The 13,768-nt window shown below is 39.0% G+C and overlaps 1 protein-coding gene across 3 annotated transcripts in view; it reads left to right on the top strand.

The window, feature by feature from the left end:
• The window catches only part of GOLPH3 (golgi phosphoprotein 3), a 53,290-nt gene that overhangs the window by 26,230 nt on the left and 13,292 nt on the right, over positions 1-13,768 (top strand). The window contains exon 2 of one of the 3 annotated variants that reach the window (XM_004266031.4): positions 9,270-9,401. The exons of the other annotated variants lie outside the window; for them this stretch is intronic. Coding sequence (XP_004266079.1) covers positions 9,270-9,401 — 132 coding nt within the window. The remainder of the gene's footprint in view (positions 1-9,269; positions 9,402-13,768) is intronic. 3 annotated transcript variants of the gene reach the window in all.

Raw genomic sequence — 13,768 nt, forward strand, 5'->3', positions numbered from 1 at the left:
GTTTGACTGGGATGCATCTAGGTATGATGATCTCTCTGTGTTTATCCAGCTTGGAGTTTATTGAACATCTGGATCTTAGATGAATATTTTTCACCAGATTTGTTTTCAGTTGTTATTTTTTCTGCCTTCTCTTTTTGAGACTCCTGTAACTGCTGGGAGGCTTGCTTGAAAATTTTAGTCTCTGAGGCTTTCCTTATTTTCTTCATTCTTTTTTCCTTTTGTTCTTTAAATTCAAGTTCATTGATTCTTTCTCTCTCATCTCAGATCTACTGTTGAGCTCCTCTAGTAAACTTTTCATTTCAGTTGTACTTAAAAAAAAAAAAGTTTATTTATTTATTTTTGACTGCGTCAGGTCTTAGTTGCAGCACATGGGATCTTTTGTTGTGGCACATGGGCTTCTCTCTAGTTGTGGTGTGCGCGGGCTCAGTAGTTGTGGCATGGGCTTAGTTGCCCTGAGGCATGTGGAATCTTAGCTCCCTGACCAGGGATAGAACCCACGTCCCCTGCCTTGGAAGGTGGGTTCCCAACCACTTGATCACCAGGGAAGTCCCTCAGTCATACTTTTTTGTTGTTGTTGGTATGCAGGCCTCTCACTGTTGTGTCCTCTCCCGTTGCGGAGCACAGGCTCCGGATGCTCAGGCTCAGCGGCCATGGCTCACGGGCCCAGCCGCTCCGCAGCATGTGGGATCTTCCCGGACCGGGACACGAACCCGTGTCCCCTGCATCGGCAGGCGGACTCTCAACCACTGCGCCACCAGGGAAGCCCAGTCATACTTTTTAACTAAAGAATTTCCATCTCTTTACTGAGATTCTGTATTTGATGAATCATTATTTTTCTTAATGAGTCATTGTCATTCTTTCCTTTAAGTCTTTAAATATAGTTTCCTTTAGTTCTTTACCCGTTATTTGATAGAATGTCCCTCAGTTTGAATTTGTTTGATATATAAATGATTATTAATGTGGTCTTAATGCATGTGTGTTTTCTGTCTTTTAAGGTTGGGGCTGTCAGGGTTTCATTTGGATGAGATTAATTGGAATGTGGCACTTAAAGTGTAAGTGGTATTTGATAATTGCAAATCCTAATTTGTTCTTTGACAAATTGGTTAGTTGGGTTGATGGGACTGCTGTTTGTTTTCTCTTAAGCAGCTGCCCTTATTGTCATAATCACGCTTACTGGTTTTCTAATAGCAACTAAAGGTTACATTTATGCAAATTTGAATTTCTTGGCCACACATAATATTTTTTAGCCTGTGATGAATATTTTAGTTATAGATTCTATACTTGAATTACAAAAACCTTTGCCAGATACTACTGATTTATTATTTCATTAAAGTCCTTCTGGCATTACTAAAAGTCAGTTGCTTGCAAGAACAGAAATCTCCTCCAAGTAGCCTAAGAAAAGGAGACATAGGTGAATCTCGTGGAAATAAGGTTTAGGAGTACAGCCCAAAGATACAGGAATGCTTCTGTTGTTAGGATGCCATTCTCTGTGTGTGTCTGTGTTCCCTGTGTGTATGTCTTGGTCTGTCTCACATTGTGTGTTCTCTCATTTCTGCTCTCCATATCTCTTGTATATCTTTCTGTTTATCATTGTTCTCTGGTTGCATTTGTGCAAAATAGCCAGTGGCTTCTGAATCCACATAACCAATTACATCTCCAGTGCCCATGCGCATGTAACTGATCCAGCCTCTGTGGGCCAAGTTCAGATTCCCAGGAGGAAAACTTTAATGTGCACATCCTGGTCCAGTTAGATGTGGCAGAGTACAGTCATCTCTTTCTGTAAAATCTGTAGTTGAGGACAAGTTTTCTAAAAGGGGGATGTGAGCCAAGAGTGGCCTCAGTTAGTACAAATTTTGGATTGAGTTTGGTAGTAAATCCCAAATGTTTTTGGAAAACTGGTATTTTCTTTTGCTGAGGAAAGTCTATGTAGAAAGCCATTTCTGAAACATTGGTCACAACAGAATTCAACATTATAGGTTGTTTTTAGTGATTTCATTTTGAAATACTTTGTGCATAAAAACAGAAACATAGCTGGTAAAATATGAAAACTCCTCTGTGTACCTTGTACATATATTGATACCTAGTAATTATTTTGAATTGTTAGGTGTTTGTAGTTTCAAAGTCTGGGCTCTTTAGGCCTGTTCTGTATGACCTCCCAATTCTGGTTTACTTTGTAGTTCTTTCCTTTCCTTTTCCTTTTCTTTTTTCCTTTTCCTTTTCCCCTCCTTCCCTCCCTTCCTTCCTTTTTTTCTTTCTTTCTTTGGGTATATATTTATTTACTGTTTTTGGAAATATGGTTGATGCACAATATTATGTTAGTTTTAAGTGTACTACGTAGTGATTTGACATTTTCATATGTTATGAAATGATCACCACCTAAGTCTAGTAACCATCTGTCCCCATACAAAATTATTACAATATTACTGACCATATTTCTTAGCTGTATATTATTTATTTAATAAATTTAGGTTTGTATCTCTTATGCCCTTCACCTATTTTGTTCCCATCCCCTTCCCCTCCAGCAACCACCTGTTTGTTTTCTGTGTGAGTCTGTTTTCATTTTATTTTCTTTGTCTTATCTTTAGATTCCACATATAACTGAGATTATGTGGTTTTTGTGTTTCTCTGTTTGACCTGTTTCACTTAGTGTAATACCCTCCAAGACCATCCATGTTGCTGCAGATGGCAAATTTTCATTATTTTTTATGGCTGCGTAGTATTCCACTTTAGATATATATATATATATATATATATATATATATATGCAGTAATATAATAAAGAAAGACAAAATACTAGAAGTAGTAGAAACTTTCAGTGATATATATATTACATTTTCTTCATTCATCTGTTGATAGACACTTAGGTTGCTTCCATATCTTAGCAATTGTAAGTAGTGGTTCTGTGAACATTGGTGTGCATATATATCTTTTTGAATTAGTGTTTCTTTTTTCTGCAAGTAAATATACAGAAGTGAAATTGCCTGATCATACGGCAGTTCCATTTTTAATTTTTTGAGGAACCGCCGTACTGTTTTCCTTAGTGACTCCTACAATTTACAGTCCCACCAACAGTGCACGAGGGTTCCCTTTTCTCCACTTCCTTGCCAACACTTATTATTTCTTGTCTTCTTGATGATAGCCATTCTGGCAGGTGTGAGATGGTATATCTCATTGTGGTTTTGATTTGCATTTCCCTGTTGATTAGTGATGTTGATTATGTCTTCATGAGTCTGTTGGCCCTCTGTATGTTTTCCTTGGAAAAAATGTTTACACAGGTCTTCTGCCCACTTTTTTTTTTCCAGTACGCGGGCCTCTCACTGTTGTGGCCTCTCCCGTTGTGGAGCACAGGCTCCGGACGCGCAGGCTCAGCAGCCATGGCTCACAGGCCCAGCTGCTCCGTGGCATGTGGGATCTTCCCGGACCGGGGCACGGAGCCGTGTCCCCTGCATCGGCAGGCGGACTCTCAACCACTGCGCCACCAGGGAAGCCCCCTGCCCACTTTTTAATTGGGTTGTTTCTCGTTGTTTTGATGTTGACTTGTATAAATTCTTTGTATATTTTGGATATTAACTTCTTATCAGATATATCATTTGCAAACATAACCCATATAAGTAGGCTGTCTTTTTTTTTTTAATAAGTAAAACACCTTTTTTTTAGATTTTATTTTTGGCTGTGTTGGGTCTTCGTTGCTGTGCGCAGGCTTTCTCTAGTTGTGGCAAGCAGGGGCTACTCTTCGTTGCAGTGCGTGGGCTTCTCATTGCGGTGGCTTATCTTGTTGCGGAGCATGGCCTCTAGGCCTGCGGGCTTCAGTAGTTGCAGCACACGGGCTCAGTAGTTGCAGCATGTGGACCCTAGAGCACACAGTCTTCAGTAGTTGTGGGTTTTATATGTTAATACAGAAGGGTTTTATGTATTAATACATATAAACATTCTCTATGCATATATGTTTATATAATTTCAAATTAGGGTCATACCTTATATATACTATTCTGTACCTGTTTTTCATGTTTTATTTATATATATATCATGTTCTGTATTTTTTATTCTGTGCTTACATTTTATTTTTTATATGAGTGTGTGTGTTTATGTTCTAGGAAGGAAAATCACATAATACTTTTGGTTGTATACCTCTTACGATACTTGTACACTATGTTTTAAATATTTTATTGCAGGTGGCCAGGCTTTCGAGTTCAGTCTTAAACAACAAACGTCCTCTGGTTAAATATTCTGGAGCTCGTAACCTGAATGATGAGAACTCAGTGTTTGCATATTTAGGGGCCCAGTGAGCATTTCCCTTTTCCCCTATTCAGGTTGAGCCACTTGAGAAGAAAAGGGAATCAGGCAAATAGAGATCCAAATAAATGTTATCTTATCCCTGAGAAAAAGTTGTGCTGGAGGTTGTTGCTTAGATCTGCAGCAACATCAGGTTTCATGTATGTAGTCTCTGTCCCCTAAGTTTAGATCTTGGAACTGCCCACTGAGGGAAGGATTGTGTCTGCAGAGCTTGTCCCTCATATCGTTGCCTCATTCGTTACTGTACCATTCATTCCTTCTACTTAGCTCCTTGCTTCGGAGTGGCATACTATATGATAAAGGTCATTTATCCCAGTTTAAGTTACAAGCTTCTCTTGAGGTCTGCCTAAAGGTTGGCCATTTGTCTGAGTGTCTGATGCTGAGTATTACCAACAACGTAAGATTGATTGGAGCACTCTGTAGTCAGTTTAGTTGGCTCTCCGTTGGGAAAGTCTCCACCTACCTGGTTATTATTAGTTGTTATTATTAAAGTAGATTGTTGGTGAAAGGTAAGTAGAGGTGCTTTGCATTAGTTTCCAGGGCCTTCTGAGTCCCTGTCTCTTGTGTTCTGTTCTTGGTTTTGTTGGAAGCTTGTGAGCTGCACATGGTATGACTTTTGAATGTTCCTGTTTTGATTTTCTAGCAGCGCAACTCACCAGGAAAACCGTATTAGGGTCTTAATGCACCCGTTTATTCTTGTCTGTTTCCCCTTGTTTCGGACCCATGAACCTAATGAAATCGTGTTTCTCTGGATTCTGTGAGGGCAGTGTATGATCCACCTCTATTTGGCATATCTCTGCCTCTCCCATTCTATTTTAGGAATAGGAGCTGGTTCTGATCATAATCTTGAACTTGTAGGGCCCCAAAATAGTTTTTTTTTTTGGTGGTTGTCCAGCCTCCATCAGGAGCTGGTTCTGATCATAATCTTGAACTTGTAGGGCCCCAAAATAGTTTTTTTTTTTGGTGGTTGTCCTCCTCCATCAGGACCCAGTTGAGTCTTCTACAGTGAGTGGGGGACATCCTCAAGATCCTGTGGCTACTGGTATTCCCAGCACAGTGCTGCTTCTTCATCAGTAAGTTGATTGCCTGGCCAGTGGTTCTCCCTTGGTGTGACCCTGAACTTTGAGCACTAGTACCCTGTCCTTGGACTAACCTGGGATATGAAGCTATTTCCTCCATCACTGGTGGTAGAATCTCATACCCATTGGGGGGTCTGAAATGATTATTGGCTTCCAAGCACAAGAGCTGTGCAGTGTCACTGAATACATAGTCATAATTTGTTATAATGATCATCATTGCTATTTCTTTCTTTCTTTTTTCGGCCTTGCCGTGCAGCTTGTGGGATCCTAGTTCCCAGACCAGGGCTTGAACCCAGGCCCACGGCAGTGAAGGCACCGAGTCTTAACCATTGGACTGCCAGGGAATTCCCCATCATTGCTATTTCTTTACTCTCTCACAGTATGGTTGCACACGTAGCTAGTTGTGCTTTTGAACCAAATCGTAAACTGCTTGATACTGTCAGGTCTTCCTCACCTATTTTAACCATCTTTTTAAATGTGGCTGGCTTGCCTTTTTCACAGATAGGGTATAAGATTTTTACTGGGGCATAAACACATTCATGCCCTGAACATATAACCATCCTGTTTAGACTGCAGCTTCTTGAAATTGTTTCAGGGAGTAGTGGTTTATCTGAGGACAAAATCCTCTGGGCAGTGTGGTTGTTACTGACCTGCTCTTATAAAATCTTTTCCACTGAGAAGTCAGGTGGATTGATGGCATGCCTGGGTCTGGATGTTCAGTCACCCAATCTTGTACCAAGTTTTAAGATGCCCAGTAACTGACATGGTAGGCTCTAGTTCATCATTACACAGCTGGGCACCTGTGAGGCCTATGCCACCTGTCTCTTCCCTCTTCCATGGGTTAAGGTTAGCTCAGTAGTTGCAATACCATATTTCCTTTAATCTAAGGTACCATCTATTTTAAAATGCATCCCAATATCAGAGATAAAACTTTTTCCCTCAGTTTTATTGAGAGGTAATTGACATACATCACTATATAAATTTAAAGTGTACAGCATGATGGTTTGGTTTACATATGCAGGCATACTTTATTTTATTGTGCTTCACAGATATTGTATGTTTTACAAATTGAAGGTTTGTGGCAATGCTGCGTAGTCACATGATGGTTAGCATTTTTTAGCAATAAGGTATTTTTAAATAAAGGTATATACTTTTTTTTAAGACATGCTATTGCACACTTAATAGACTACAGTATAGTTTGAATATAACTTTTATATACACTAGGAAACCAAAACATTTGTGTTACTTGCTTTATTGTGATATTGGCTTTCTTGTGGTAGTCTGGAACCAAACCCGTGTTATCTCCGAGGCATGCCTGTATCATGAAATGATTACCACAGTAGGTTTAGCATCCATTATCTCATATGGAGATACTAAACTTCTAAAATATATGTTTGGGGATCGATGAGATCTAGTTTTAAGGTTAACACTAGAGATTAAAAGATGTAAGGGCTCTTTAGCACTTGGCAAGGCCTAAGCTGGTGCTCTGGCTTCTCAGTAGTTCTGCTCACATGTGTTGTGACATGGATTCACTGCAGAATCTTGCTGGCCTAGGTCATGACCAGATTCACTTGACGCTTTTCCAACATACTGCTTTCCCTCTAATAGACATAATTCTTAAGGATGGCATTGTCATTTTATCCAGTAATACCATAAAATCTTTTAATTTAACACTGCCCTTCTAAGTACCCTTTCTCCCCCGCCTCCTACCTCCTGCAACTTGCTTAATTCCTGATCCTACTTTTATGATGCAGATTTTAGCAGGTGTCATCAACATGCTGGCCTGTTCTGTTGCTTGGTATGGCTTTTTTGTTTTGTTTTTAATTAATTTATTTGTTTTTGGCTGTGTTGGGTCTTTGTTGCTGCGCTCGGGCTTTCTCTAGGTGCGACGAGCGGGGGCTACTCTTCCTTGTGGTGCGCGGGCTTCTCGTTGCGATGGCTTCTCTTGTTGCAGAGCGCGGGCTCTAGGAGCGCAGGCTTCAGTAGTTGTAGCTCGTGAGCTCTAGAGCGCAGGCTCAGTAGTTGTGGCGCACGGGCTTCGTTGCTCCGCTGCGTGTGGGATCTTCCTGGACCAGGCCTCAAACCCGTGTCCGCTGCATTGGCAGGTGGATCCTTAACCACTGCGCCACCAGGGAAGCCCCTTGGTGTGGCTTTGATGGCTTCATTTATTTTTGGAATATTGCTCATGTGTCCCAGAAGCTTTGCTACAGAACTGTCCGCGCCCATTTGTCTATTTTCCCACATGAAATCAATTCTGTTTAAGCATCTGTCTTTTTATGGTAATGCCCAAAAGCCGTTCATTAAATGTAAAACTTTGAAGTCTGTTATTAAAGACTCCATTTTGCTAACATCTCTGGGTTGCCATTACTCTGAGAGCAATTGAGGCTGAGGTGTATTTCGTTCTCTGCTAGCAAATGTAAGCTTCTAATGAGTACTGTTCATCTGAAATTTCCAGGCTGCAGAGACAGGGCATGGTCCTGTCTACATCCATCACTGTTTTATGAGGTGTACTCTATTGTTTATAGTTTTTAGAGGCTCACCTAGGAACTCTGTCTGTACGTCCAGGCCAATTGAAGCCCGATAGCTGTAACTTTGATTTTATGTGAATCCATTCCTAGGCTTCCTAGGGCTTTAATTGTTTTGGATGGATACAGAAGCCATCGATTGTACCTGATGTCTGTAAGTTATTGGTCTTATTAACCACTTAGCTAATATCTGGCAGTCTTAATTTAATCAGATCGCTAACACTTAGGTTTAAAAGGATTCCCTCAAATCTAGTCAGTGTTTGCTTTCCCTGCCTCACATTTAAATCTCCCTCTTTGAATTGATATTTTTATCTCCTTGTGTCTCCCTTCATCCAAATTTTTATTTTCCCAAAGCCTTCATTCTCAGAAGTGGTAGCTTTGTCATTTAAGTCCTTGTGTCAGTGGTGAAGTCCCATGGACCCTGATGGTCAGTCATCTTCTTAAATACAAGCTGACCACCATGACCTGGCAATGTACCAAGACTGACCTCAAGAAAGTACCGAAACCAAGGGTCTAGGCCTCCCTATTCCTGGTCCTCCATTCTTCAAAGAATCCATTGACCTGTTCTCCCTCCCATCAAAATTATATGTTACCTTGTTCTGAGCCTTAACCAGAACCAGTTATCACTTCTGCTTTCTCTTCAGAGTTGGGCACTTTAATAGCTGGCAACTCTGCTGGCACAGTTCATGGCTTCATAATTTGGACAGTCCCAGTTATTAGCTCCCAAAGAGTGCCCTGACTTTATCTGGTGATGCCTGTTTCACTTGAGAATTCCCAGATCCCTGGCTGTCCATCAATCTCATTCTGTCTGGCTGTTTTTCCACCTTGGACGTTGCCCTTAAATTTCTCTTGGTGGGGTGGGGGAATCCGATCGCTTTACAGTTTGTTATTCAGAACTTTAGGCATGGCCCCGTATGTAAGTTTTCTGATACATTCTTCCAAATTTAACCTTGTATTTTTATTGCAAACAGCATTGAACGATGTTCTAATTCTCCATGAGGCTACATTGGGCTAGATTATTTTTCCTGAGCTTCTTAATTTGCCCACGTATACTAGTAATAAACGACTATAATCTAAGGTTAACTGAGTGGGTGAGCCCTGTTGCCTGCAATCTGAAAGAGCCTAATTAGCACATAACTTAGTGAGTTCCAAAGTTATTTGTTGTTTATCTACATGTAAGGAAAGTGGTGAAAAGACAGTAAATCCCTGAAAATCCTAGTTTAATAATGTATAGTAACTATTTTTTCAGTATTTTAATTATGGAAAGACATGCAAGGTAAAAGGCACAAGAAATAACTTTGGCTAAAAAGTGATTCTGTTCTTGACTCTGAGTTCAAAGTAAATTAGCTCTTTTGTTTTCTTTTTTAAATAGGGTTACACATCATTTTGGAATGACTGTATATCATCTGGATTACGTGGCTGTATGTTAATTGAATTAGCATTGAGAGGAAGGTTACAGCTAGAGGCTTGTGGAATGAGACGTAAAAGTCTGTTAACAAGAAAGGTAAGAGGGGGCCTATATAACATCTCCTTTTTAAAGAGTTTGTGCTGCCTAAAAATGAAGACTGTTTCTACTAATAGTTTTCTTTTTTATTGAAGTATAGTTGATTTATTATGTTGTGTTAATTTCTGCTTACAGCAAAGTGATTCAGTTATACATATACATGCATTTTTAAAAATATTCTTTTCCATTATGGCTTATCACAGTATATTGAATATAATTCCCTGTGCTATACAGTAGAACCTTGTTGTTTACTAATAGCTTTCAAAAATTAAAGAAGAGAAGTTGATTTTAAAGTTAAGTCTTTATTGAATCATGTTTCCATATCTTTTCTTGCATCCTTGGGTTTTTGGTTCTTTGCGCATAATGAGTAATGTAATTCATTGTTAGGATCACTGGCCATTGCATCCTATATATTCAGAAAGACTCCAGACTTTATTTGCTGCTCCTGAAAGCCATGATTTGGAAAACTTGACGTAACTACTCAAAAGTGGTATTGTGCAAATTAACTGTCCATAGGCTGTTGATCTTTTTGCCAGAATACAAGTAGGTTTCACATCTCTGCCTCTCCACTGTGAAGGTCTGTGTTAATAGAGGTATTATTGACTAGTTTTTAGAATTTCTAACTTTAACCTCAATCTAAAATATTCAAGACTCTTTCTCTTCTAGTCTGTCATTGTTTCTTGGGGGACGTGGGGTGTTTCAAAGCTATTTTTTCCTAAATACACTGTCTTATAATGAAATCCAAAAAGTTTTAGGTGAAAACTGAACATTTTTTGATTGAAATGCCAGAGAGAGTAATAATCCTATAGGAAAGAAAGAAATGTATTCTTGAAGATTGTATGCAAAGTAAACACGGTATGGCAGAAAATATTCCTCGTGGAATATTAAAATTAAATCTAGTCATTTAGAGTCAAATGAGCTGGCATGAGATTAGTTTTGAAGTTACTGTTTTAGATATCTATGTCATAAAGCAGAATAAAATTTTTATTTGTTTTACTGTGCAACCATAGATTTATGGAGGACAGAAACCTTAAGAATTTGTCATTATAATTATCAATGAAATATACACATTGGTTACTACTAATAGTAGAAATTATAGGTAATTTTACATTAATGTTATGGAGCCCTGACCTAAAGTGAAAAGATTTTGATACTGTTTATTTGGGTTTTTTTGGAACAGAAACCAGTTTTGTGTTGATTATCAACAAATTATTTGCTCTTTCGTTCATTTATTCATTCATCATTTATTTATTTAGTGCTTAAGTCTTCTATCCATTGTGCTTGACTCTGGGGATACATTGGAGACCAAGAGACACATGTTCCCTGCCTGCATGGGCTTTTTACTTCAATCTACCTGTTTGTATGATCTTAACTAGGCAGTTGATAGTCTTTTGGGAAAATACTGCAATATGATTTAATCTATTCATTTAAAAATAATGATTGATTATATTAAGATAATACATATATGATAGTTATAAAATCAAATTGTACTTAAAGACTTACAACAAAAAAAATAGCAATCTTCTACCTGCCCTTCCCCACTCCTTAGTCTTGTATCTGGGCGGCAGCCATTCTCAGTCCTTGTATTAGTTTTGTAAGGCTGCCTTAGCAAATTACCACAGACTTGGTTGCTTGAAACAACAGACATTAATTCTCTTTACAGTTCTGGAGGCCACAATGTGCTGTTCCTTGCCTCTTCTAGCCTCTGATGGCTTTGAGGCTTTCCTTGGCTTCTGGCTGCATCTCTCTCTGTCCTCTGTTTTTACATCACCCTCTCCTTTGTATGTCACTCATAAGGACACTTTCATTGCATGTCGGGGCTCATCTGGATAATCCAGGACAATCTCATCTCCAGATCTGATTTCACTTAATTTTATCTACAAAGATTTATTGGGGATTAGATTCTGGGGGTTAGGACATGAACACCTTTTGGGGGTCACCATTCAGCTTGCTACAGTTTTCACTTACTTGGGCATTTACCTCCATATTTCTAAATAAGCTTATACTGCCATTTCTTGATAAATCAGTTGGAGATGCTCTTTACTTACTTACATCTATTACTTAAAATATATGGATATTTGCGGGCCTTCCGTGGTGCCGCAGTGGTTAAGAATCTGCCTGCCAAGGCAGGGAACATGGGTTCGAGCCCTGGTCCAGGAAGATCCCACATGCCGCAGAGCAACTAAGCCCGTGTGCCACAACTACTGAGCCTGCGCTCTAGAGCCTGCGAGCCACAACTACTGAGCCCACGCGCCTAGAGCCCATGCTCCGCAACAAGAGAAGCCACCGCAATGAGAAGCCTGCGCACCACAATGAAGAGCAGCCCCCGCTCGCCACAACTAGAGAAAGCCCGTGCACAGCAATGAAGACCCAGTGCAGCCAAAAGAAATAGATGAATATTTGGCTCTCTTACATACCACTTTTTACCCCTACCTTTCAATCTTCCTAATAGAGTTATATCATCATTTTTGGCAAAACAGTAATGATTGTTTTATATTGTTACAACTATATTAATACTGTTTTCTGTAGAGTTAAGTTATATCCTGTGATTTCCTTTCTTAGATAGTTTTGTTTTTTTCTAGAGTTAATCCCTTTTTTTAAAGTTTTCTATGTAGCTCTCCTTTTTTCTTACATGCTCCATCAGAGAAAAGTTAGATTATTAATTTTCAAATGTTCATATACATCAGATAACTCCATTAAAATTTGCCTGTGTTCCAGTCTGGACTGGTTATGCTTTGGTTCTACTGGGACTTCCTGTCACTTTTTTTTTTTACTGCTTTCAGCCCCCTGTTTTCTGGATCTAATGTTTTCCACCCTCGTGGGAGGAAAATGTTTTGAGACTTTGCATGCCTGAAAATTCCTTTATTGTACCATATTTCTGTTTGACAGATTGGCTGGGAATAGAATGTTAGATTTTTCCCACAGAATTTTTAAGGCATTTCCCCATTGTCCTCTAGTATACAGAGTTGCTGTTAGAGTCTGATGCCCTTCTGATTGTCAATCTCTGTATGATACCTGGTTTTTCTTCTCTGGAAGCATTTAAGATCTTCTGTTTATCTCTAGTGTTCTGAAATTGTATGATATGCCTTGATGTGGGTCTTTTAAAATTCACTATGCTTGGGCTTCTTCAATCCAGAAATGTGTGTCTTTTGATTTTGGAAAGTTTTATTTCTTGTATCTTCACTCTGTTTCTAGAACTGTATAAGGTGGAGTGGACCTCTTGGCTGTTCTTTATTTTCTTTCTGATTTTTATGTTATTTTTCTTTCTGGTTTGTTTCCTAGCTTTTTTGGGATATAATTGACATTCTCTTGGTCTCTCTTACCTTTTAATCCTCTGTTGAGTTTTTTATTGTGGCTTTCATGTTTTTGATTTCCAGGAACCGTTTTCTGTATCGTGGCTTCTTATTCTTCTTGTTTTATGGATGTAAGATTTTCTTTTAAATCCCTGAGGATATTACTGCTCTTTTGAGAATTTTCTTTATCTGTGTTATCTGTTTCTTCAGTTCTTATTTTCTCTTTTGGTCTCTTCCTTGTTGAAGACTTTCAAGTGTCTTGTCATCCTTGGTTATTTGTTTATATTTAAGAATGAGGCTTGTCCTCCAAGAAGAAAAACCCTAAATATAAATTATATGTGTGGGCAGGAATATTTACTAGTGGGCCACACATAGTTGGATTTTGTTAAGGAGTTGGAACTTGCTGTGAGTTATTGAAGAATTTTAAGCAGAAGCTGGAATGTCATGCTAAGATTTATCTTTAGAAAGATCAGTGAGGAGTATGGATTGAAAAAGGCTAAAACTAGTTCAGGGAAGCTAGTTAGGAAACTTAATCCCAGGAAAGTTAATCAGATTAGGTAGATTAGAATGATTGCAGAGGTGATGGAGAAAAATAGTCCATCTGAGAGAGATTTGGGGGGCAGAATTTCATAAGAAAAGAGATCCAACTCTACCCAGCTTATTGTCACCGTGAGACCATTCTCAAAGGGGTGGGCATGCACTGGGTGTTCAGGCCAGATGGAAGTAGATTTAGGGAGTAAGTGAGAAGTAAGAAGTGGTGGCATGACCATAGCATATAGACATACAACTTTTTCTCCCAAAGTTCTCCTTTCTTTTTTCTTATTTTCTCTGACTCCCTACTAAAAGCATGGTCTAGAATAGTACTTTCCAATCAAACTCTGTGATGATGAAGATGTTCTATATCTGCACTGTCCAGGATGGTAGCCACTAGCCATATGTGGCTATGAGCCAGACACTTGAAATGTGGTTAGTGCAAATTGAGACATTCTGTAAATAAAAACACACTGGATGTTTGAAGACTTACTATGGAAAAATAAGAATGTAAAACAGTCTCAATTTAAAAATATTTATTAC

Source organism: Orcinus orca, chromosome 3, assembly GCF_937001465.1.
Source record: "Orcinus orca chromosome 3, mOrcOrc1.1, whole genome shotgun sequence".
Taxonomy (NCBI): domain Eukaryota; kingdom Metazoa; phylum Chordata; class Mammalia; order Artiodactyla; family Delphinidae; genus Orcinus; species Orcinus orca.